General features: G+C 43.6%; 1 protein-coding gene across 2 annotated transcripts in view; it reads left to right on the top strand.

Annotated features, from left to right (window-relative positions):
• LPCAT2 (lysophosphatidylcholine acyltransferase 2) overlaps positions 1-26,187 on the top strand; it is a 67,643-nt gene that overhangs the window by 21,290 nt on the left and 20,166 nt on the right. For both annotated transcript variants that reach the window (XM_039241692.1, XM_039241698.1), the window contains exons 8-11: positions 2,577-2,631; positions 12,536-12,618; positions 15,210-15,335; positions 17,386-17,539. In XM_039241692.1, the coding sequence (XP_039097623.1) occupies positions 2,577-2,631; positions 12,536-12,618; positions 15,210-15,335; positions 17,386-17,539 (418 nt within the window). The remainder of the gene's footprint in view (positions 1-2,576; positions 2,632-12,535; positions 12,619-15,209; positions 15,336-17,385; positions 17,540-26,187) is intronic.

The following is a 26,187-nucleotide window of genomic DNA, read 5'->3' as shown; positions in this document are numbered from 1 at the left end:
TTTAAAAAGAACAGAGCCTGTAGAATCGTGCTTTGTCTCAAGAGCTTTATGTGGAGCTCCCCCCCCGCAGATAAGTCTGAGCCGGTGTGTATTTGGTGAAAGCCACGTAAAATTCCTGGATGTGAGGACCTTGCCTGGGACTTCCCCAGCAATGCCTTTTGATACTGATACATAGAGAGTTTACATAACGTCGTTGATGCACAACCACTTGGACATATTTCAAAGGGAATCCTCATTGGCCTTCAAGTAGCTTGTGACTTCCTTGTCTACCTTTTAGATAATCCAAAACGATGTATGAAAGCCAGATATTTTTTTGTGCTGCATACCAATTTTCTCCATTTTGTGTGAATTGCATCAAAATAATAAATTTAAATCTGAATTGGTAACTGATGGGCCATTTGCATGTGTTAGCGTTTATTGACAGTTTGAAACATGGATGTTTCCATTACGCTCCAGCCCTTACTGGTTGAGGTTAAGTAAACGGCTCTCAAAATAAAGACCATAAATTGTAAAGGACATCTAGACATCATGTGATCTTTAACTCTTCAGGAGATCGGCTTATTTATTTGGCTAGGATACGTGTTTTGCATCACTACTGATCTTAAGTTCCTGGGTTTCGGCTTTTTATACGAGAGCAAGTGAGAAGAAACAAACAGTATGAGCGCATTTTAGAAAAAGGAGTGCCCACAAACTGAATGTAGCGCATCTTTATAGTTCCTGAGGTGTGCATGCTTGGGGCCCTTACAATTTAAGTACCTTGCAGAGACAGTGATTTCAGTCAGTCAGTATGACTTTTTCAAACTTTCTCAGCAGTCCAGGTAGGCGTGAAGGTCAAGTAGGAGAAGGCCTTCTTGGACGGGGGATCTGGATAGGAAGTGGAGTGGTCTGGTGAATCCAGCCTTCTGACCTGGGAAGTGTGTGACAAAGGGAAAAAGAGAATTAGGAGAGACAATTCAGAAAAGAGAGAAAAACACTTTTTCAAGAGTTAAAGATTCCTTAGGAGTGATAAACACAAAATCTTTAAAAGGCACAGCTTTGTTTTGTCCAAATGCCGCATTGTGCTTGGCCCGTAGTAACTCTCATTTCCGCCCGTATCTTCCCATGGGCTTCCTGGTGTATTTAGCACCAAATCTGTTACTCTTAAGTCCGCTTTCTCCGTTGCCCTTGCTCCAAGGGCTTAGTCTAGACTCAGATTCTAAGGAAGAGACTCTGTACCAAGGCACACAGCCTAAGGGAGAGGGTTAATAAACTTGGGGAATACACTTAGGGAAGGCGCAGCTATAGAAAAGCTGTTTTGTGTGGGTCCGAGAAGTGTTGTCTGGTTTGTGTGTAGTGTGGACAACACAGGTTCGATGAGATCTTATGCCTGGTTTGTTTCGTTTTCCTTCCTTCCTTCCCTCCCTGCTTCTTTCCTTCCTTCCTTCCTTCCTTCCTTCCTTCCTTCCTTCCTTCCTTCCTTCCTTCCTTCCTTCCTCCCTCCCTCCCTCCCTTCCTTCCTTCCTTCCTTCCTTCCTTCCTTCCTTCCAGCATTCAGAATTTTCAGAACAGATTTATCTATTCAAATCATTAAATTCCAAAGCTCAATTTAAGTAACTCAGGAACAGTTTGCTTTATAGTGAATAATGTGGATTGATTTTGTTTGCTTGGGGTTGATAGTAAAAGATTTTTTTCCTCTCAGATGCAAAGTTTGACAACCAATACTTAACATCTTATAATTATATATGGGATTGGTACATCTACTTCTTAAATTCCTTCTTTTTTAACTAAATTCCTTGTTTAAATGTCTAAATTTCTTGTCATAAGTAAGCCCCTTTAAATATTTTTATAGATAAATCATATTTTAGTTTCTTAATAACATAAAAAAGTTGATTTCTTCCTTCCATGTAGCATAATCCACTCTGCCAGATATCTGGGTCATCTGTCTAAATGAGGCGATGTAAAAATCCCATAGAAATCCCATCCAGAGACTCTAAATATGTACATAATGGTGTACATAGAAACAACTATTTCAGAAATTATCTTTGAGAGGGATGGTTATAACCACTTTAAAGAAAGCCTTTGTCCTCTATCCGGCTTTACAATGAAATCTGAAACATTTCAGAAAATTTCTCCTCAACTAAAACATTGATTATTAATTGGGGCAATTTGATAATAAATAAAATTCTGCTCTTAGGGAAAGGCCTGCTGATTTTATTTAAATATCAGATAAGAGTTTAGAAATGTAATGTTTTACTCAGTTTTCCTGTAAACACATTTGTATGTACCTTAAAATGTGGCCTCGGCAGTTTCTCTAGGCACGTAGGCCTACGAGTCTGAGTTGTCAAGGAGACTTCAGATTTGGGGTTTAGTCCTCCGAGGTGCAGCCCTGACTCACAAGTACATATCTGGTATTGTATTTGGTGATTTAACTTTGGAATATCAAGAATACTTGGCTTAAGCAGTGTTAACAGCTGCAGTGTGGCACTTAAAAACGCAGACTGTATATGCCATGCTGTGTATAAAGAAAGGGTCGTTAAGTAATAGTAGATGACACATATATTACCATATAAATATGGCCTGTTCTTTTTTCTCCTCAGCATTCAGCTCTGTATGCTCACGTTCTGCCAGCTCTTCACAAAGGTGGAAGTTGAGGTAAGTCATTCAAAAATGTAGCCTTGGCACTGGAGATTTGGCCTTTCCTTTTTTCACTCTGCACTTCTAGTCTGGAGAGCCCAGCTGTACAAAGGTTGGAAGTTAAATCCGCCATCTTTAGAATAAGCCCTGGTCTTTTACAAACTGTCCACCTGGCTGTCAGATCCAGCCCTCAGAATCCTATCAGGAAGTACCTCTGACTTCTGGGAACTTCCATAGGCAGCCACCCTGGCTGACCAGATCTGCATAACTGGTTTCTATCTTATTCCTTTCAATGCTGACCCCTGCCCTTGAATGGTATGGATGCTTCACATCCTGACAAAAGGAGCTACAGTAGCCAGTGTACAAGGAGTATAGGAGCCCCATGGCTCCTTGAAGAGTACATGCTGTCAGGGCGGAGGGGGGCTCCCTGGGCTCTGGGGGGAGGCGCAGATGTCAGAAGCCCTCCCTTTTGGAATCACTCTGCACCTGAAAGGCCTGAGGAAATCCTGTCTGGGCGGCAGCTCACGCCAGCATTCACAAGGCTGTCTTTTTTTTATTGAGTTGCAGAGACAGGCAGGGAGTATGGAAGCAAATAGATGGTTCTGAAAATCCTGACCAGATTTTTAAGACCCTGAACGATGACTCCTAGACTCTAGCAGTGACATGGGATGGACTCGTAAATGCAGAATCAGTAAAGTTGGCTTGAGCGATACCCTCAGGGAGCCTCTGAGGAGAGAGGGTCAGAATAGCCAGTCAGGCCCTTGCCTTCATTTCCAGTTGCATCCGTGGAGTGTGTGATGAGAACTCTAAATTTGCATATGTTAATTCGGAGTCCTGAGTGGGGGCCCTTGCTCCCAAGTTACAGGACATGGAACTTAAGTCACAAGAATACTGTTTTACTTTGTTGCATAGCTTAGTCATTTAGCCACATAGCGGTTGTCAGAAGTAACAAAGGACGTAGAGGGCAAACTATATTTCAAAATGAGTTTCACTTCGGTGAAATTTTTCTTGAGACTCACAAGTTGTCTGCTTACCAGGAAAAGATCTGTTTATTAATTATATGCCATATCTCCCCACATTTAAAAGCTACTCAGGACCTCTCACAATGGCTGAAAAACACCAGTTCTTAGAATATACTTAGGTGTTTTTAGAGAAAAACACTAATTTGTACTCTAATGAGTTTAAGAAGTACCAGTGCAAACAAAATGAATCAGATTACTTTTTCCCCAGAACTGTCAGTGCCTTTGAGATGGTTGGACCACAGTCTCCCTTTTTATCTGGATACCTCCCAGAAGCAGTGTTCCATAGAATATATTTTGGGAAGCCCTCTCAGGAAGAAATATTATATTATTTCTAAGTACTTCAAGCACACTCTTCCTTCTTTAATAGCTGTCCAGATAGCCTAGCCCTGTTTGCTTTCTCGAAAGGAAGGAAGGAAGGAAGAAAGGAAGTAAGGGAGGGAGGGAGGGAGGGAGGAAGGGAGGAAGAGAAAGAAAGAAAGAAAGAAAGAAAGAAAGAAAGAAAGAAAGAAAGAAAGAAAGAGAGAGAGAAAGAAAGAAAGAGAACAAGCTTATACTTAAAACAGCCACTCTGTCTTCTCTGCAAATTTGGAAGATATTGTTTATATAATATATATGCTGCCCCTTCCTCTAAATTTACCCTTCCCCACCTAAAACAAGATCTAGCAACAGATGTGGAAATGTACCTAAAATGTCTAGTACATGTGTCAGTGGCCAAACTATTACAACAGAGGTATGCAAAGTCCTCATTTTTTTGCCCTGACCATTATTACCACATTTCCTTTCTGTGTCGTGGCCTTTCTTTCCTTCCTTTCCTTTCCTTCTCTTCTCTTTTCTTTTCTTTTCTTTTCTCTTTTCTTCTCTTTTCTTTTTTTTCTTTCTCTCTCTCTCTCTCTCCCTTCCTTCCTTCCTCTCTTTCCTTCTTTCTTTTTCTTTCCTTTCTTCCTTTCTTTTCTTTCTTTCCTTCTTTCCTCCTTTCCTTTCATCCTTCCTTCCTTTCTCTGTCTCTTTCTCTTTCTCCCTTCTTCCCTCCCTCCCCCCTTTCTCCCCTCCTTCCTTCTTTTTCATTACAGTATTTGCATTCTCCAGCTAGTTCTTAGACCTGTTTGAATAATATTTCCTGGCAAAGAAAGAATATCCTTTGCTAACTTTACAAACAAAATGGCTACCACCCAGTGTGGAATAGCTGAATGGGTAAGATTCAATGTATTCGAATTGTGATGGAGGGCAAGGGGATGGGAATCTGTGGCCTTCACATTCAGTCTTATATCTTCTTTATATTTAGTTTAGATGTATGTTACCACCTTTCACCCAAGGCACTCCTCACCACCTTATGACTTGTGAATATTGTAATCCCCCTCCCCCAGTTGGGCACAACTGAAAACTGTCTCCCAGCCCGTGTGCTGCTCTGTGTGCCCACACCCTGGCTCAGGGCCCTCAAGAGCTGAGCACTGCGTCCGATACTCTAGCTTCACCTCATCTGGGGCGCCCGGCTTGAGCGGCTCTGTTAGGAGGCTCGGGGTGTTCAGTTGCACCAACTACAGCTGTCTCGGCTGTTCAAAAGCACCCTCTCCCAACCTCCGTGTTTGTTGAGATGAGACTGATGGAAATCCTAGTTATTACTTTTTGCATATGTTTTTACAACTTTAGAATGTCTAGTAACCAGGTGAGCCTAACTGAAGATGTGCTATTCAAGAATATGGTCTTAAGTTTTGCGGTTTTTATTTTTATTTCTTTTTTTAAATGTTGATTTATTTTTGAGAGAGGAGAGAGAGAAAACAAGTGCAGAAGGGGCAGAGAGAGGAGAGGACAGAGGGTACAAAGCAGGCTTTGCGACAGCAGTGAGCCTGATGCGGGGCTCGAACTCATGAGCTGTGAGATCATGACCCGAACTGAAGTCAGAAGCTTAACCAACTGAGCCACCCAGGCGCCCTAAGTTTTTCGGTTTTTAAAATGAACTTTGAGCGGGTCATTTGGTGTCCTTTTAGTCACTGCGCTGGTGAGTCACAGAACATCTCTGGATGCTGAAGGCTGTACTCTTTCCTCTTACAAGTCACTCCTCACTGACGGTGATTTTCCAACTCTGTAGTTACCAAAACCTTCAGATAGCTAAAATCTAGGGAGTGTAAAGTCTCCTCTCCCCACTCCCTCTCTGTTTCCTCAACAGAGACCGGGTTTTGAAAAGACCATCATGGGGTGCCTGGGTGGCTCAGTCGGTTGGGTGTCCCACTTTGGCTCAGGTCATGATCTCACGGTTCGTGGGTTCAAGCCCTGTGTGTCGGGCTCTGTGATGACAGCTCAGAACCTGGAGCCTGCTTCGGATTCTGTGTCTCTCTCTTTCTCTGACCCTCCCCTGCTCATGCTGCCAATCTCTCTCTCTCTCAGATAAATGAATATTTTAGAAATATTTAGAAGAAAAGACCATCATTTCCTTGACTCTTGAATTGTAAAACTACAGTCAGGTCCAAACCTCACGCACTCTGTAATTGGCCTTCCAGCATCCTTGAACAATGATGCCATGTGTGTCTGCAGAAGGTCCTCCTGAAAGTTACTCTCTGGGTCATAGTGACAGAGGGGATGTGCCTTTGAGTGGTTCCTTTCATCAGCCAGCTACTTCACAAGTGTGCCTTTATAAGCTTCTGGCTTAGGGGCATAGGGAAGAAGATAGCTACTAGGGAACATCCCCAAAGGTGACAGAAATCAACAGCCTGCTAGTGTATCCCACAAGAGAGAGTCCATGCAAAGCCAGCCTCTAAGGTGCTCTGCGGACAAGAGCTGGTTTACGAATGGACACGGGCCATTCACAGTAACCATCCATCTGTTTCTGCCTTCGCCTGTGACATCCATCTCCACTTATATTCACAGCTACCTATTATCATACAGATACAGAGAAATGGCTTATAGGCATACGGACGTATTTTGTTTTAGTAAAATTCTTTTGCAAAGCTTAAAGCAAGCTTCTACTGGCTAGCATTGGACTTATAGCACTTTATTGTGGGCAGTCCATTGCCATAATAGAAAAGGATTGTTTTTTATTAAAAAAACAATTCTGATTTTGGAAAGGATTGTAATAATGAGTGTTATGACCAACCCTGGTAGATAGATACAAATTTTTAAATCTCCAGAGAGTATTACTTCGGGAAGGTTCCACTATGTTTATATAGTTTAGTTAATTATCCAAACACACTCCAATTATTTGTAGTTTTGAATCTAAAATGAACAGGCATTTTAGAAAACTCCTATCACACAAATACACACACACACACACACACACACACACACACACACACACCAAACCTATATATGTGTTTGTTTTAACAAAGCTAATTTCTTCTGGAACTTGGTAGAATTCTGAAATTTCTAAGTAGTAGTAGAGAAGTAGAATGTTGTACAGGACACCTGGGTGGCTCAGTCAGTTAAGCGTCCAACTTTGGCTCAGATCATGATCTCACAGTTTGTGACTTAGAGCCCCGTGTCTGGCCCTGTGCTGACAGCTCAGAGCCTGCGGCCTGCTTCAGATTCTGTGTCTCCCTCTCTCTCTCCTCCTCCCCTGCTTACACACTGCCTCTCTCTCTCTCTCTCAATCTCTCTCAAAAGTAAATAAACATTATTTAAAAAAAGAAAAGAAAAGAAATGGAATGTTATATAAAGAGGATTAGCTGGGGTTTTAGTCCAGTTCTGCTGCTACCAGCCTGTATGTGCTCAAGTGAATGACTTAAGCCTCTCCTAGCCTGTGTTCTCAGTGGTAAAATGGCGATAATAGCCTCTTTTATGGATAATAACCACACCCTCTTTTACGGGGTGGTTAGCATTTAATAAGGTTACTTATGTACTACCAAGTGGTGGGTGTTCAAGAAGCATTCATTTGTGTTTCCCTTATCATCTAAATGTTTGTTCTTCAGGGAAGAAAGCAGCAAATGTTAGTGCATAAATACCTTCCTTGATTCGCATTTGCCCTTTTTGAAGACTTAAAAGAAAAATCATGAGAAGAGCCAGAACCCCACGTTTGTTGAGAGTGACTCATTAAAAAAATCCTTTTCTGTTACTTGGAAAAAGAAAAGACTGATTGTAGTATCATCATTCATCAGTCTTTCTCTTTTTCACGATCATCCATTCAGTAGAAAGGAATGTGCCCCACGTGGTCAGGAAACAATGAATAAGGCAGATTTCCTGGGCCCGAGTGTCCATGTAAAGGGTTGGCTCTGGATATCAGATCACCTTCAAATTAGGCTGAAGAGTTCTGACTTTATCTTGCGTGCAGCCTCAGGCCCCAGAGGACGTCAGGCACTCTGGGACCAGAAGGGCAAACGAGGTGTTAGTATGGGGAAAATGTCGGTTTGCCTCCCCTTAGATGGGGCAGGGTGGTGCCATTCCTGCGGGGGTGGAACAGAGCACATTGATTGAGGCCCGGAGCCAGCACCAGGAGCAATGGGGAAGGACTGGGGAAGCTCACGTGGGCTGGTATGGGGGAGACAGCCTTCCCTCTCCCCAGTGAGGCCCCATAGCCGGATCTGTGAGATAATCTCACGGAGAGCAGATTCATAGGTGAAGGGTCACACAAATTTATTAAGTTTTAATATGTGTGCAAGGCATCATGGGGAATAAAAAGTGGATACCCAAAAAAGTGGTGAGGAAGGGGAGTGAGAGGTAGGCCATGCAGGGGAGAGTCAGTGATTTCTAGGAAAGACAGGTGGGCCCTGGGAAGCATAGGCCAGGATCTATGATAGCGTGTGATCAAGTTTGTCTCTGTGTGATGTTGAATTCCAGTCGTGCCTCCCTTGGTAAGAATCCATCTTCCTGTTGAGTGAAAGTCCCCAGGAGGAGGGACTTTATGACCGATGAGGGACAACTGAGTTCCTTTTGCAGGAGCTGACTTTAGGGAGGTAAGGGGAGTTCAAGGAAAACCTCTCCCTACATTTGCTATTTTTCAAGTGTCTTCAGCTCCAAATAATTAATATGCCAAAGTGGTGTATTTTGGGGTTGCATGTCCTTAACGCTTTCACTGTCTTCTTTCTAAAGTTGAGCGTGAAGTACTGTTGGGACGAAAAGTAGAGCCGTAACCTGCAAAGCAGGGACCGTTTGAAACATTTAGATATGACAGCGGCAGGTCCAACACAGATATCCAAGCATCAACGAGGTTCAAGTTCAGTAACTTGATCCTCACCTGTCACGTAGACTTTAAGGAAGCAGATGCGGCATTAAGATCACATTTGAGGGCGCACTTGCATGATTAAAAGGATAAGGGAAGACCTTCAGCAAAACAAAACTGTTTTTGTGTCTGGAGACGGTACGGTCTCCTTGGGAAAGTAAGGTAGTTTTCAAGCAGGTGTGAGGACCCGTGGAGCTTACCATGGATTCGTAGCAGCCTCAGCCCGTAAGATTGTGTACCTGTCTTTAGCATCCCTCAGCGGTCTCTAATGGGGATGGGAAAGCAGGAGCGGGAGAGGTGGTCGTGGGTATGTGGTTGGCACCATGGGTGTGGCAGCAGGGGGAGATTCTGGGCGACAGGAAGGCCTAGCCCTGCAGTGCAGTGGGGGCAGGGAGCCAGCTGTTGGCAGAAGCAGTGGACAAAGAGGGGTGAGCACGTCCTGAGAGTCACTAGCAGGCTCTTCCGGTCTGTGCCGGACCAGGTTAGAGAAGTAAACTCAATTAGATAACAAAGGGAGATTCTGATGGGAGAACTTGCCAGAGGAGATTAGCCTCCTATGTTGGTCGCCATGACCGAGGCACGGCCAGGAACACCTGTGCCTGGTGAAGAGCCGTGAGGTCAGCTTGTCTGATAAGCCATCCCCATGGATCCTCGGGATGGTGAGAGAAGATGACGGTAGAAAGGAAAGTTTGGGGCCCTGAAGACACTGGGGTATTGAGCTGTGTATTAGAGGACAATAGTAGACAATGACAGTCACGTTTTCTTGTCTTCGGCCCGTCTTCCTACCCATGTAGAGGACATGTATATGCTGTGAGCCTTGAATGTCTACATACAAAATGGAAACGTGTTAAAGAGGGCTAAGTCTGCTCCAAGGAGAAGTGACTTAGGAGAATTTCCATTGAATTGCTTCTCAGGAGGCACAAGGGACGGGGCCTCCAAGGCCCAAGAGGGTCAAATGCAGGCTTTTAATTATTTTGTACTCTCAGCGGAATTTTCTTCATCGAGAATAAAATGCCATGCCAATATGAGAGTTATTAAAAATCATTTCACGGAAAATATTACCTGCATTAAAAGGAATTAAACCCACAGTTCATTGTATTATGTTTGGTTAAGAGTGTAGCAGTAATTTATTTTTCAGGGTTTTCAACCGTGAGCTTTTATGACCTACAGATTAAGTGTGTGTCAAATGATCATGTGGCTTTTTTTAAAAGTGAAGAATTATATGGCAGTTTAAAACGTTATTGTATTACTTTGTTAGAGATTTTATGAACATTGATTTTAATGTCCTGTTCTCTTCCTTGGATTTCCCACTAAGCACACATAAGAAATTCAGATCTAGAACAGGATGGAGGGACATTTGAGAAATATTTATTTGTGAAGATCGGTTGTTGCTCTGGATACATAAGTGAGGTGGGGACCTCTGGTGGCCCAGCACATTTTTCCATCTTAAGGAATAACTGGATACCAAGTGGACAGCTAGCCATAGAATTCCCGTTGGAGAGGGCTTTCGAGAACATCGAGTCGAACTTCCTCACTTGACAAGAGAGGGAACTGAGTCCCATCAGAGCTAAAGGACTTTTCCAGGGCCTCACGACAGAACCAAGGCAGCAAGCAGGCTGAACAGCGAGCATGTCACGGTCCCCCTGGAGAGGATGTTAGTGACGGTCAGTGTCACAGAGCACGCTGTCCTAGGATCCCTGTCTGGTTTATCCACCCTGTACCAGTTGCAGACACGCTGCCCTCTGCGTCGTCACCCCCACCCTCCGTGGTGTTCCCTTCTCTCACAGGCTGATTCCAGTACCTTCCTGGGTTTCTCCCTGCTCTTGGCCGTTTCCTCTTTGGTTTCTCCATTCCCTACCCCCGAATTTTCTGTTCAAAAGCTTGGACCTGGTCACAAAACTCTCTGGCTCAAATGTCATCTCTGAATCACCCTTGCCCAAAGGCTCCTTAACGTGATTAACAGGATCTGAAAACAGGTCGACACGAGTCCCAAAGTGGTGTTATTTATACAGATTTTTCTTCTTCTTTCAAGTCGTGGTCGTGCCACTGGTGTGTGGCATTGGCTATACTGTTTGTCCCCTTCGAGCTACATTCTTCAACTGTCAAGTGCGAGCGGTAGGACTGACCTCAAGCAGTTGTGGAGAGTTAATCTTCTAAAGCCCCTAATATACAGCACCCAGCACACAGCACGTGCTCAGTGGACGTAACTCTTCTTGGCGGACTGGACTCGCCTGTCATACCTTCTACACCCCACCCCTGCCCCCGCATTGAGAGCTCCTTGACGGCAGGGACTTTGTGATCCTGTCATCTGGGTTTAGTGCAGTGCCTGGCATACAGTATTACAGCAATATTTATTGAATGAAAATGGGCCCTGAGGTCTTGAGTCAGTCTTTTAATATGAACCCCAATCCTGTGACTAAAATCGAGAGGACTGGTAGACTGAAAATAAGGCACTTACAGCCCTAGCGTGGTGCCTGGTTCCTAGTCATAATTCAGTGAACGGTAGCTATTGGTGAGATCATGTTTATCCTTAAAAAGCCAAGATCAAGTATTAGTTCTTCTGTAAAGCTTCTTTGGCTGCCTTTCCCTGCCCCCTGGCCAAATTAATCATTTCCAATCCCTTGCTCTCATACTCCAGGAAGGATGGATGAGTGGGGAAAACAAGGGTTTTAGAATCTGATAGAATTTGGGCTGAGTCCTGGTCATGTGACCTGTATAACTTGAAGTTACGTTAATGAAGCTTTAAGCCCTGTCGTTGAAGGTAGTGATACTTAGTGCATGCTGTGTTGGTCTATCCTTTTAAAATGCGGATCTTTTTTGGAGCAGGAATAGAGTCCTGTTAATCTTGTCTGGTATACCGTAGGTGCTCAAAAAATATGCAGTCACTTAACTATAGCACCAAAATCTCGCTAAATGTTAGAAAACTATAAATAAAACAAGGACAGTACTAATGAGACATCACAGAGTATCAAGTAGAGAAAAAAATTAATTTAAAATGATAAAACATGATGTTCGGCAAAAGCTAGAAAGCCTATGCTAAGGGTTAAAAGAGAGCAGAAGAAATGCAAAGTGTGACATTTGAACAAATGATAAAAATATGGCTGACACAGGCATGGATAGAGAAGATAAATTATAAGAAACGCATTACTTCTGATACTAACATTTTCACACAAAGGGCTGGAAGTGGTAGGAAGTGCAGCTTGGAGAGTAAGGTCTCAAAACCTATATATAGCTTTACAACTTCCAGAATATTCCAGGCACTGGCTTCTTTCATCCTTATCACACTGAGGCAGGTGGGTGATCATAGCCCTCTTGTTAGAGTCCAGGTGACAGTGAAGAAAACTTCAGGGACCTACTAGTTAAAACACAGAAAGACGCAGGGCTTGGCTACAGATCTGCTGGCTCCATGCCGTGCTCTTCCCAGGGTAACATGTAACCCATGTGCCAAGAAAGTGGGGGATTTAATGTAGTGATAGACAGCTTATAAATTAATTTATGTAGCATTTTTAAAAATTTGTTTAATGTTCATTTATTTTTGAAAGAGATAAAGTGTGAGCAGAGGAAGGGCAGAGAGAGAGAGAGGGAGACACAGAATCTGAAGCAGGTTCCAGGCTCTGAGCTAGCTGTCAGCACAGAGCCCTACGTGGGGCTTGAACTCACAAACCATGAGATCATGATCTGAGCCGAAGTCAGACGCTTAACCAGCTGAGCCACCCAGGGGCCCCTGATTTATGTAAGTGTGTTTGTCTTGCAGTTTATGCCTGTTCAAGTACCAAGTGATGAAGAAAAAAACGATCCCATCCTTTATGCCTCTAGAGTCCGGACTTTAATGGCAGAGTAAGTTTCTATATATGACCATAATCAATAAATAGTTTTTAAATGATTGGTAAATATATAGTTTTTACATAGTTTTAGGATTTGGGTTGTTTGTTTGTTTGTTTTAATTCTGAGGGCCTCATTTCTTAACTCATTCCTGGTTACATATTTTAAATGTGCCCAGGAACGTGGTAAAACAGGCTATAAATATTTTCCCCAGATGCAGCCCCAAACTAATGGACACGTGTCGTTGCCAGAAGAGGAACAGGGAGAATTCAATAGCCAGGAGAGACCAGCCAGTGACTTCCACCAGGCAGATTCTCCTAGGCTGGCCTGTGGCTGTCGGACAAAGCCTTGTGACAGTCTGAGCCCTGCGTGAGCTGCCTTCTAGGGCCCAGCCTCCGCAGAGCTGCCAAGGCTGGGTGGTTCACAAAGGCATTCATAATTATAGCAATAAAAAGGAGGAAGTTTGCAAGGGAACGCAATGGAGGCACAGAAAAGGGGGAAAGTCACCCTCATTAAGGAATGGCTATAAATGTAGGATTTATAAATCACAAAACAGGAGGCAAGTATTGTCCTGCACTTAAGGGAGTGTTAACTGTCCATTACTTTGATTAGATAAATCTCCTGCTGTCCTGAAATGAAAGAATGTGCATTATACCTGCCACCACCCAAGCAGCCCTAGCAGCTTTCAGGTGCACACCCTCATGCTAGGCACCCCCTCTCCTGCCATTCCAGTAGCGGGGTTGATGCTCATAGACCAGCGAGATTTATTCCTGGTAAAACTTCAAATGAGAACCCTGAGTGTAGCTTCATGACTGAATTTGGTCTTATAAGCAAGATTCTATTTTTATTATGTATATGTTATACATAATACATATACGTATATTAATATTCTGCAGCAGAATAAATTTATTTTCAAAACAATAAATTTTGAAATGTTCAAAAAAATTTTATCATGTGTGAAATTTTCCCAGTTTCTAGAGGAGTTACAAAATTTGCTTGTACTTTTTCTTCCCTTTCTCCTTATGTTTTCCTATGAGATTTTGTCCAAAAGTTTGGAACTAAGATAAATTTTAGAACGGAGGCAATGTATACCAGATATTTTGACTTCCCCAAAATGTGCCTAAAAACAGAGCAGGGATTTGATTAGGCAGCCGTTTGGGGGTTTGTTTGTTTGTTTGTTTCTGAATTTGAAGGTGTGGAGGTCTAAGGGCCTTGGATAAAGAGTAGGAAAGACCTCTATTAGCTGCACAACTATGGACAGACCAGGCCCTCAAGGGCTTCTTTTCCTCCTGGGTAAAGTTGGAGTTAGAATACTTGTCTCTCCTCTCTCGTGGAATTGGTTTTCCTGAGACCCACCTGGCAAAGTGTATGACAAAAGCACTTGAAAGTGGTAAAGACATAACATAGTGGTAGTACCGCTACTCTTAGTAAATACTTACCAAGTACTGTGCTGTTTACTCAGGGTCCCTGACATAACCTCACAGCACTTCTAGGAGGCAAGCGAGGGACCTGAGACTCAGGGAGGGGAAGTTGTTTGCCCAGGATCATAGCAGGTAGTGAGGGTCTGGTCTGGGACTCAAATCCCTACTTCCTGTTATCCAAACCCCAAAACTCTTAATGGGTATGCTCTCTGTTGAGCATTATAAATTACGCATTCCCAAAATCTTTAAAATGTTTATTTTCATGCTTACATATTCTTATACCAGAATGTTTATTAATCAGAACAGCCTCGTTGTCTGTCAATAGGAAAAAATATTTTACTCATATCACATTCATTGAAAATGTCATGTTCTTCACAGTGATTCAGCAAAACCAAATACAGGTGAAGACCTAACTTCATGATTCTCACTGAATATTTGTGAATAAAAGTTTTGTAAAGAGGAATCTTCAGGAAATTATGTTATGTTCTGCACAGGCTTTCTTCTTGGTACTCGGTGTTTCTTCAAGTCCTCGTTAATATATTATTTTTCAGGTCTAGTTCATTATTAGATCTCTGAGCAGGAGGGAGCTAGCAGGGGCCATGTGCTCCCTCCAGGATGGTGGATGTTTAGGTTTGGAAGAAATCGTGAGCTTATTGTTAGTTCCCTTTAGCATTTTCAGAAGACTACATAGCAAGAGGTGATCTCCAGTTTTGAGAGACGGAACAATGCAGATGGCTAGTGATTTGGAGAGAATGTTTGCTTACACTGTGTACAGATAAAGGTGTCTTCTCCAGTGTAGGGTCACTATTCCCATGTACAGATGACAAAAGCGAGGCTTAGGGTAAGAGCTGAAAGGTCCACGGTTGGTACGAGACTCCGCCGGAATGGAACCTAAGTCTTCCTCCTTTCCCTGAGACCGAAGTCAGCTTTTGTCACGGTTAAAACACAAAACAAAATGACCAGCCGGCCGAAGCATACAGACATAAGGGGATTCACTCGGCGGAAGGAAGTCTGTGCAGGAGAGAAGTGCGTCTCTTTGGCAGTAATGAGCCAAAGCTACTGATTTAAAAAGTAGTGACCACTTTCCTGTTCACTGTTGTGTGTTGACCAGCTCAGGCTTAATGGAAAAATCATTACCTTTTTTTTTTTTTTAATTGAATTTGTTTGCTTTCACGTGCCATTTAGAGCTTTGGGGATTCCAGTAACAGACCACACCTACGAAGACTGCAGATTAATGATTTCAGCAGGACAGTTGACACTGCCCATGGAAGCCGGGTTGGTGGAATTTACCAAAATTAGCCGGAAATTGAAGTAAGTGTACCTTTAAATTGCTACACTTTTGTAAAGGTGTCCCAAAGGGATTGGGAGCCCCCATGCCTATTTTCCCTGGTTTCATTAATGCTCGGCTGTAGAACCTCCATGGTGTTTATTAAGGAAGCCCAGGGTGTGGATTTATCTCCCACTTAGCTCATCTAGCTGTGTTTTTTTCGAGAAGGGTTAACGCAGAGACATGTGTCTTGGTCACAGGAGGAGACTGAGATACTAGATATAGAACAGCACAGATCCGCCTCTCCACTCAGAAGGGTCTCAGAGCAATTAGCCTGTCTCACTGCCTTCTTGCGAGAAGGACGGCCTAATTGGATGGGACTGGCATGTGGTGGTCAGACCTTCTCATGTGAAAAATGAATTGGCCTGTAGAGAAGCAATTCCGACTACTACTGAATTTTAAGTACTTACCCCTCAATCTCCTTTTTCTTCTCAGTACATACTTTTTTTTTTTTTAAGGCCAAAACACCCCTTTGTGCTTTTAGGAACAACCCATTTGAACCATCTGCCATGAAAGGTGTAACCCCGGATTCCCCACTTACTATCATTCACTCTGTTTTCAGCCCTATTAGGGATTTGGAGAATGTATTGTTTCCCTTGGTCTTGGCATCCTCCCTAGGAAGAAACTGCAGAAACAGTTATTGTGTTAAAGACCAATATTAACTTATTTTTTTAATGTTTTTTTTAAACATTTATTTATTTTTGAGAGAAACACAGAGTGCAGGGGGTTGGGGGGGGGTGCAGAGAGAGAAGGAGAGACAGAATCTGAAGCAGGCTCCAGGCTCTGAGCTGTCAGCACAGAGGCCAATGCGGGGCTTGAACCCATGAACCTCGAGATCATGACCTGAGACAAAGTCAGGTGCTTAACCGACTGAGCCACCCAGGGGCCCCTAAAGGTCAGTATTTAAAGATAATATTTCCATAGCTGATATAGCAAGTATTATTTATATCTTCTAGATAGCAAACACATTTTGATGTTATATTTATAATATTTGTTTAGATATTTGAAAAGTTTAGATAGTTACTGAAATTGGATACAGAAGAAAGCAGTTATGTGTTTAATAGTACAGATGTGCTGGAAGCTACAGAACATTTTCTGGTGTTTCAGTGTTTTGATAACTAATATTAGAGGAAGTGTGTCCTATCTAATGAACCTCCGTGTCACAACATTTTGTGAAATGTGAGCTCTTTATCAGCCTGGAAGCTCCTTTGAAATTAAGAATGGTATTTTTTTTTTAACAACTCAATAAGTACTATTGACTTAATCGGCAATATTTAGATTAAAATATGATTTCTTATTTTCTTTTCAGGAGTCATTTCTTATTCTGTCACATTGCTCTTCTTCTCAGTTACTTTTCTTTCACCGAGATATTTGGGGAAGTTATAGTCTTACTAATATCCTTAAAAAAAAGTCAGAAGTCTGGGGGCACCTGCGTGGCTCAGTTAGTTAAGCCTCTGACTTTGACTCAGATCATGATCTCATGGTTTGTAGGTTTGAGCCCCACGTCGGGCTCTGTGCTGACAACACAGAGCCTGGAGCCTGCTTCTGGTTCTGTGTCTCCCCCTCTGTTTGCTCCTCCCCCCACTTGCTTTTTGTCTTTCATAAATAAATAAATAAACATTAAAAAAACCTCAGAAGACTCTATACATCCAAAATACCCATTTTAGGGGCACCTGGGTAGCTCAGTCGATTAAGCTTCCGACTTCGGCTCAGGTCGTGATCTCACAGCTCGCGGGTTCAAGCCCCGCGTCAGGCTCTGTGCTGACAGCTCAGAGCCTGAAGCCTGCTTCGGATTCTGTGTCTCCCTTTCTCTCTGACCCTCCCCTGCGCATGCTGTCTCTCTCTTTCCCAGAAATAAATTAGAAAACATGAAAATTTTTTTTAAAAAACCCAAATACCCATTTTATCCTCATTTTCAAATGTACCACGTACAGTATTTTCCCCTCAGACAAACAAACAAAGCAATGTTCATAAAAGGTCCATGTGGATCGTAAGGGGCTGACAGCACGTGACTATGATTGTTCGTTCGCTTAGGTTAGATTGGGATAGTGTCCGTAAGCAACTGGATGAGTACGCAGCCATCGCTGGCTCTTCAAAAGGAGGAAGAATCGGGATTGAAGAATTTGCGGAGTATTTAAAGCTGCCCGTGTCAGACGTCTTGAGACAGCTCTTCGCACTCTTTGACAGGGTATGTTAAACCGCGGTCTTTACCCTGCTAACACCCTTACTCCCCCCGTCCCCACAGGGCCTGAGTCAGTGCGGCATTCGAAGAACTTGGCAGGTCGCTGTTAGAGGAAGCAAGGCCGAGCCCACGGTGTAATTTCATGATTCTGTATGTCCCCTTTAATGAGCAGCACTAGTCGCAATGTAATGACGTGCGGGGGTCTGCGCACGTGTGTTGGACTGGCTGTGAGAGGACCTGCTTATTTTATATACCAACTTGGAAATAAAAACTGTGACCATAAAAACCATGTCCATAATACAGATATTGCAAAGGCTTCTGTAACCGGCAGGAACTTAAATATTTCGATCAAAGTCCATACATCGATGACAGGGGTGGTACTGTTCTATCCTGAAGGTTTTGGACTTGCCCCCAAATGTGTGACGACCAAGTAGATTTTATTTTCAAATAACGTTTTATGACAAAGGCTTCAATTAAAGCTTGGCTGTTAGCCATTGTGTTGGGGTATGGTTGTCCGCTTATGAATATGTCAGTACACGCAGTTTAGTAACTGAATTGTCAGAAAGTCTCCTTAAGAAAAATGTATCAAGGTTACAAGTTCTCTATTTTTAATGTGTTTTTTTAACATACAAAATCGACAGTTAAGTCTACTCTCTTGGTTGCAGTTTTATGAGGGTTAATACAGGCATGTAACTACCACTCCATTCGAGATACATCGCAGGTGCAAAAAGTATCCCCTGTAGCTATTCTTTTACAGTCAGATCCTTGCCTTGCCCTTAACCCCCAGCAGTCCCTCCAGCCGTATAGCTTTGCCCTTTCGAGATGCCATATAGATGGAATCGGAGGGCATATATCCTCTGGAGTCCGCCTTCTTTCACTTGGCGTAATGCGTCTGAAATCGAGCCGTGCTGTGTGTATCAGTCGTTTGTTCCCTTTTCTTGCTGCGTGGTGTCCCGCTGTAAGGACATAGCATTCTTGGTGTATCCATTTCCCAACCAAGAGTGTTTGGTTACTTTCCAATCTGGGGCAATTATGACTACAGACTGTGAATATTACTGTATAGATTTTTGTGTCAATGTAGGCTTTCATTTCACCTGGGTACGTACCTAGGACTGTGCTCGCGTTATTTCCTCATCTGAGAGCAACTTTATTTTGCAGTGATTCCTGAATATATTTTTGTTGTGAATAGAATTGAGTTGCTGGTTCTTCCCTTTGAACAATTTAATGATGATGTCATCTTGCCTTTGGTCTCCCATGACTCGGCCGCTTTACTCCTCATTCTTTTGAACCCTCCTGCTATGGTACCTTGTCCAGAGGTAGTTGCCTTTTCTACTTTGATTAGAGTTTCTTTTATTTTCCTTTTTTTTTTAATGTTTATTTATTGCTGAGAGAGAGAGAGAGAGAGAGAGACAGAGTGTGAGTGGGGGAGGGGCAGAGAGAGAGGGAGACCCAGAGTCCGAGGCAGGCTCCAGGCTCTGAGCTGTCAGCACAGAGCCCAAGGCGGGGCTCGAACTCACCACTGGTGAGATCATGACCTGAGCTGAAGTTGGATGCTCAACTGACTGAGCTGCCCAGGCACCCCTTGATTGGAGTTTCTAGTTGTACTTGGAAGGAAAGGGAGGCTCAGCCGGGCTTATTCCCTCCTGTCTGGCACGGGAAGTCCCAGGTCTCTATTGACTGCTGGGAAAAGATACTTCACGAGGAATTTACAACTTGATGACACAAGCCAGGACACGGCTTCTTTTTCCCTTTACCCGGAGCACACTAATGTTCCTAGTGAGCTATTCTGTGATCTCAAAGATACACTGTTCTTTAACATGACGCGCTTAAGCACCCTTCCCTGGGTAGTGCCCAGTGCCCTTTCCTCAGCTTGCTTGCGGCATGCAGGTAATCTCTCCCCGTCCGTGACACTGTAGTTGTACTACTAGAAAGCTTCATGACTATTTAGGAGGAAGGAGAAGTAAATCGTCAGCTCCACCCATGCAAGTTGGGAAAACAGAAGAACTTCTTGCTTGGACTCTTACTTGTGGGATTCATGTAGCATTCTCCTCTTTGACTCTAGATACCAGGAAAGTAATTTTAAACGGAGCTTCTCTAAATGTGAACGTGGGGACGGGAAGGACAACGGCAGGGATATACAAATAAGGACAGGAGATGGGGAGATGGGAAACACCACGAAGTAGGAACCAAGGAGGGAGTTTCGAGCACATCTTAGACCTTGTGCTCATCAGGATATTTGATCAAAATTAGAAATAACATCTGGTGAGGTTGCCCTCCCTTCAGGTGCCAAACTGTCATCACTAGCAGTTCCGGGATTGTTAGGACAGCAGATCATGAGGCTCTATCTATTGATCACTGATGGCACCTGCTGGCAGCCCCGTCGTTTCTCTGGGGCTAAGTGTTCAGTACGGGAAGACTCGGAAGTGGGGAAGGGAGCAGTAACAAGGATGAAAAGAACCCCCGGTTAGCCGCTTCACTCTGAACTGGAGGATATGGTGGGCTCCAGGCCGTTAGGAGTCTGGTGAGTCCGGGCAGCCCGCTTGGCCAGTCAACTTCCCCGTGGGCCGCTTCCACGGGCTCACACATTCCTTATAGACGTGAGTGTTTGTCACTTCTTTGCATAGTGTGCCTTGGCTTTCACTGTAGACAGTGAGATGGTCTTTCCAGCACTTTCCTTTTGATCTCCAGCACACCAGAAGGTGGACAAAACCGTCTGGGGAATCAGTGACTAGCGCACATGACCTTCCTTTCTTCTTGCTTGCTTTTCTTCCTTTTCCATCTTTGTCTGTCTTTCTTTCCTTTTTGTCTTTAACACGTCTGCACATCTGCGCCTGTGAAGATTTGCTTTGTTTTGAGAAGGCGAATTATGCAATGGTCGCCACGCCCTTGAGCCACTTCCACGCTGGGCTTGTTTTCTCAGTCTCTCTAAGTGATTTAGCTGGGGAATGTTCCATGGGAAAGACAAGAAGTTCAGGAACGCCATAGTTTGTTTCCCTCAGAGTAGTTTATCTTACTAAACTGAATGCTTCATGGGGGGGAGGGTAGGAGGGAGGAAGGGTGGGAACGAGAAAGGGTGGGGTGTTCTTGTGGCTCTTCCAGCAACTGTAAATGTTCGCAGCGCAGACAGCTGCCAGAAGCTTCCCTCAGTCTCTCCCCAAACCCAATGCAGTTGTGTTGGTATTTGGGGTTCGGTAAAAAGACCTATCTCCCCACATTCCCTTATTTTTCCATGTGCATTCTTGACTAGTCTATAAAAACTAAGTAATTTTTTTTCTTTTAATTTAAATTCAAGTTAACATACAGTGTAGTATTGGTGTCAGGAGTAGAACCCAGTGATTCATCACTTACATACGACACCCGGTGCTCATCCCAACAATGTCCTCCTCAGTGCCCATCACCCACTTAGCCCATCCCCCCACCCACCTCCCTTCCAGCAACCCCCAGTTTGTTCTCTGTATGTAAGAGTCTCCTATGGTTTGCCTCCCTCTCCGTTTTTATCTTATTTTTCCTTCCCTTCTCCTACTGTGTGTTTCTTAAATTGTTGTGTTTCTTAAATTCCACATATGAGTGAAATCATACGATATCTGTCTTTCTCCGCCTGACTTATTTCGCTTAGCTTAGTATACTCTGGTTCCATCCACGTTATTGCAAATCGCAAGATTTTATTCTTTTTGATTGCCAAGTAGTATTCCATTGCATATATATGCCACATTTTCCTTATCCATTTTTGTCAGTCGATGGACATTTGGGCTCTTTCCATACTTTGGCTATTTTTGGTAGCACCGCTATAAACATAATGGTTTTGTCTCCGTTTTGTCCCTAAAAACTACACTGTTGGTTCAGCCCCCTCTGACACTGGCAGACCCCTTCAGACTCCCAGGAATGCATGTGACAGCAGGTAAGGCCCCACAGAAACATGGCATTCGTGATCCAAGGTGTGCCGGAGTTCACTAGTTTAGAGTCATTTCCTCCCGAGAGGTCTGATCTCCTTGAAAAAGAGAAAAGACCTTCTTCATCTTTTTCATCTTTCTGTTGAATTTAGCTTCTTTATTTTCACGAAGGCACACTGAACTCTGCCTCCGATGAGCCAGTGTCCAGATGACTCGAAGGCTGAGACGATGGTGGTGTCTCGACATTTTTTGTATCCATAATTCTGTTTTAAATACTAGATTCTTTTGCCAGCACTCTTGAAGGGATTGAAGTAGACTTAATGGGATTCAGGAACAACACTGGCTAAACCGGCTATCATTAGAATGCAGTCGTTTTCACAGTTATAACGAGATTGCAGAATGGCCATTACAGCACGATTGTCTATTTCGTATTCCTTCAGCCCCCGGGTACTGAGCAGGGCTGTGTTCGGCCGCCTCGCCGGCAGTCTCTGATGTACCTGTGAGACAGAGTCCTCAAATATGTCACGACACAGCTCATCCACGTTGCTAGCCCACAGTGCACCATGCCCTCTGCCTTTTACCTCTTACTAGTAGCAAGTCCTGTGTCTCCTCACTGCATCTTCTGATGCACTCAGCTTAGAGTTTCATCGGCTTGCATCGCTCTAGTGGTATGTAAGCTCACTGGTGGCAAAGACTGTATTTCCCATATGGGAAACCCCCATATGGGGCTTTTCCCATAAGGAGCCAGGTAGTAAATACTTTTTACTTTCCGAGACATATGGTCCCAAACTTTCAGGGCAACATGTACAACTGAACAGAAAAGTTCATCTTATCCTACTCAGAAAGAGTTCTCTATTTATTGCCAGTCACTCAAGCTGCACAAGCGCCTGGTCCTGACTCCCAGCGTGAGTGGAAAATCTGCATGCCACAGCACCCCACCTTCTCTAACAGGAAGGGGCAAGCCAAGTGCTTGTTGTCGTTGGCACTCATGATTTAACACTGGCGCTCATACCAAGAACTGGGCAGACAGGAAAGAACTCGGCATTCATTCCACATAATGTGAAACAGGAATAAAAGATCTACCCAAGTTTACAATAGCCAACAATGCTGGAGTGTCAAAGTGCTGAAGTACACACACGCTTTTCCTGTCTAATATTAAAACAAAGGACATATTAAATGCCAGAAGAACCAAGTACTGGTTAGAAGGCAGACAGAAAGAGGAAAAAATCATGACATTTTTCAAAATTTCCATTCTTTTACAGAATGGAAAGAATAACCACCTACCTAAATTTTATCAGGCGATGGTCTGTTATGCAGTGTTACTGGTAAAAAAGATAATGAGCTCATGCTAGACTATAGATAGCTGAGGAGTTCGAAATCAGTCTCTCTCATCTATAAAGACAAATAACACTAGTAGAGCCAAGGGAGGGTTATCAGCAAGAGGCAGACAGAGGAGACAAGACTAAAGAATAAAGAAATAAAGAAGAGAATAAAGGGTGGTCACTATTAAATCAAACGTGGGGTATCCTACAAATTAATAGTGGGCATTGTAAGGCCTGACCACGGTCTCTCAGTTCTTAGACCTCGCCAACATGCTTTGTTTTCATCAGCTTGGGAAATAGAGCAGCGGTCAGCAAACTACAGCTGATGGACCAAATCCAGCCTGATGCCTGTTTTGTTTAATAAAGTTTTATTGAGACACAGCTGCGCCCATCCATCTATGGATTGCCTGTGGCTGCTTTCTCTCTACAGTGGCAGAGGTGAATACTCACCAACAGTGAAGTCTTCTCTCCTTTAAATTTCCAGCTCAGGTTTGATTTGTAATGTAGTATCTCCTAGCTCATGTGAAAAGAACTCCGGTTGATTCTAAGTCTCAAATAAGCAGGATTTGTTATATGAAAGCTACCTATAACTTATACGACACAATTAACAGAAAAAGGCTATAAGCTTCTTTCTATGCAGTCATATGAGTTGTCCTAAATGTTTGGTGGTCCTGTATGTCTGACCATTCCCTTCTTCACGTCTCCGGTTGACTGAGCTCCTCCATTCAATCCATTATGGTATTTTCTCTCACTGAGTGTTGTTCCATTAGGAATATCCACTTAAGTATGAGAATTATACATTTTTTGACTCCTCAATGCAAGCACATGTAGGAGGTGCTTAGAAGAAACAGAAAGGAGGCTACATGAGTTAAAGCTTAACTTTTTTTTATTAGTGCAAGCGAGCAATCACTGGCCTCCTCTGTGAGCATAAGGAAGTAAAGAACAGAGCTTTGTAAAGAGCAAATTGTGTCAGACCAATTTAATTTCCTCCTATGACTGAGTGACGGTCCACAATGATAAGAAGAAATAGATATTATCTATATGGGCTCTAGAAAGGCTTTTGATTTCATCCAACATGACATCCTCATCAATAAATTAGGAAGGTCTGGTCCAGATCATGCTGCAGTGAGGTGGAAGTCCCCACCACCCATCCCACCCCAGAAAGGCTTCGCTGCAAGTGGGAACTTGTATGTTCTTCTGGGTCCAGCACCCCCATCTTGGCGTTCTTGATGGGTCGCCACCAGGAACACTTTTGAAAACCAGACAGTGTGTCAAAGTGGGGATGAGGGTATGTCCTTAAAAGTGGTGGAGCCAGACCCAAGAAAAAGGAAGATGAAGTCAACATGTAGCATAAAAACACTTGGGCACCAGAAGGAAAGGAAAGGCAAGGTAGAAATGACACCACCATCACCATTTCAGGACATGTGAAATTCCAGACTCCTAGAATTCTAGCGCCGACAGGGCCTTCCTCATTTTGCAGAAGGTGGCCAGCCAGAGAGAGGAAGTAATGTGCTCAGAGCTACAGAGCTGCTCCGTTTCAGGACTGAGACTAGAACTATTCGTCAGTATTCTTTTTACTTCAAACCCTCTCTGTTGAGATTTTAAATCAAATGTGGGATGTAGGGTATCCTGCAGATTAACAGTGGGCACTCTAAAGACTGACCACGCTCTCTCAATCAGTCCTTAAACCTTACCAACATGCTTTGTTTTCATCAGCTTAGGAAATAGAGCAGCGGTCAGTAAACTACAGCTGATGGACCAAATCCAGCCTGATGCTTGTTTTGCTAGTATAGTTTTATTGAGACACAGTCGGGCCCTACATATGTATACGTATGTATATGTATGCATATATACGTACATATATGTACGTATATATAACTCTCTTTTGTTTTAATGCTTTTTTTTGAAAGAGAGAGACAGACAGACAGAACGTGAGCAGGGGAGGGGCAGAGAGAGAGGGAGACACAGAATCCGAAACAGGCTCCAGGCTCTGAGCTAGCTGTCAGCACAGAGCCTGACGCGAGGCTCGAACCCATGAACCGTGAGATCATGGCCTAAACCGAAGTCGGACGCTTAACCGACTGAGCCACCCAGGCGCCCCTATATATAACTTTCTTGAGGTGGTTTTTCTTTTGCATAACATATCATTCACCATTTCAAGCCTGCAATTCAATGATTTTTGGAGTAAATTTGCCAAGTTGTGCACCCATCACCATAAATCAGTCTGAGAACATTTCCATGGTGTCTCCTTGTGACGTTAAGTGTTAGTTCCTGTCGTCAGCTGCCTCTCCACCCTGGGCAACCATTACAGAGTTGTGAGTCCTAAGGTGTGATTCTAGACCTAGTCTAGAAGAAAGACTTTCTGTCTCTACAGATTTGCCTTTTCTAGACGTCTCACTTATTGGAATCATACAGAATATGGTCTCATGTGTCTGGCTTCTGTCACTTAGCGTAACGTTTTTGCAGGCCATCCTTGCTGTAGCGGGGATCAGTAATTTGTCCTCTTTTATTGCCAAATAACACCCAATATCTGGATACACTGTGTTTGGGTTATTCACCGGTTGGTGCATTCAGGTTGTTTCTACTTGGGGGCCATTATGAATAATGTTGCTAATGGAATTCCTGTATGTATCACTGTGTAGGCTTTAAGTTCAGTAACTTCCCCCCCTCACATGGAGTCTGAATTTTCTCTTCCCTTACTCTTTCTTCCTCCAGATCTGGACAGTAGAGTTAGTTCCCCCAGACTGCAACCAAAGTGGCTATTAATGTTCTAATAAATAGCCTCAGGGGATTAAATAGTCCAGAGAAGAAAAGGCTTGTTAATCTAATAGCAGTGTTTTATTCCAGGATGGCTTATGAGAAACTGTTAGCCAAATGCCCTCCATCTTCACGGAAAGTAAAGGAGGGGAATTGGATTTAAGCCTCAGCGCAAACCACTTCAGCTGGGCACGAGGAGGCATGTTTTATGCGGTGGTGGTGGCTCTCAAGTTAATTCGCAATATTATAAAAAACAAAGCCCATATAATTTCCTCTGAGGGGAGCTCATGGGAACGGATTCCAATCTGTCTGCGGCCAGATGGCCCTGTGATCCCCTAAAACGAAGATAACCCTTTTGTGGTGCTTTCTTCTGTGTGGTTAAGGAAGACATTCGGCCTTTGGTGTTCACAGAGGCCATTTCATTGTGCCCATGAGACCAGTTATTGGAGTCACTGTGTCATAAACCCAGTCTTTGGGAGAGTTTTACACAAACCACTGGGTGTGGCAGGAGGAGACCTCGCTCCGATGCCCTGAACAGAGCAGCGTCCCCCAGCTACTGTTCCCTCCCTAACACTAGCTGGACCAACCATCTTTCAATTCCAGAACTGTACAGCGTACACAGTAACTTCACAGCTCATCTCCTTTCAACCTTACACCCGAGCCTCGGTAGCTCCCACGGAGAGGT

The sequence above is a fragment of the Hyaena hyaena genome, unplaced genomic scaffold (genome assembly GCF_003009895.1).
Source record: "Hyaena hyaena isolate Hyena2069 unplaced genomic scaffold, ASM300989v1 scaffold_7, whole genome shotgun sequence".
NCBI lineage: Eukaryota > Metazoa > Chordata > Mammalia > Carnivora > Hyaenidae > Hyaena > Hyaena hyaena.
The sequence above is the reverse complement of the archived record's forward strand: the minus strand, read 5'-3'. Positions and strand labels throughout refer to the sequence as shown.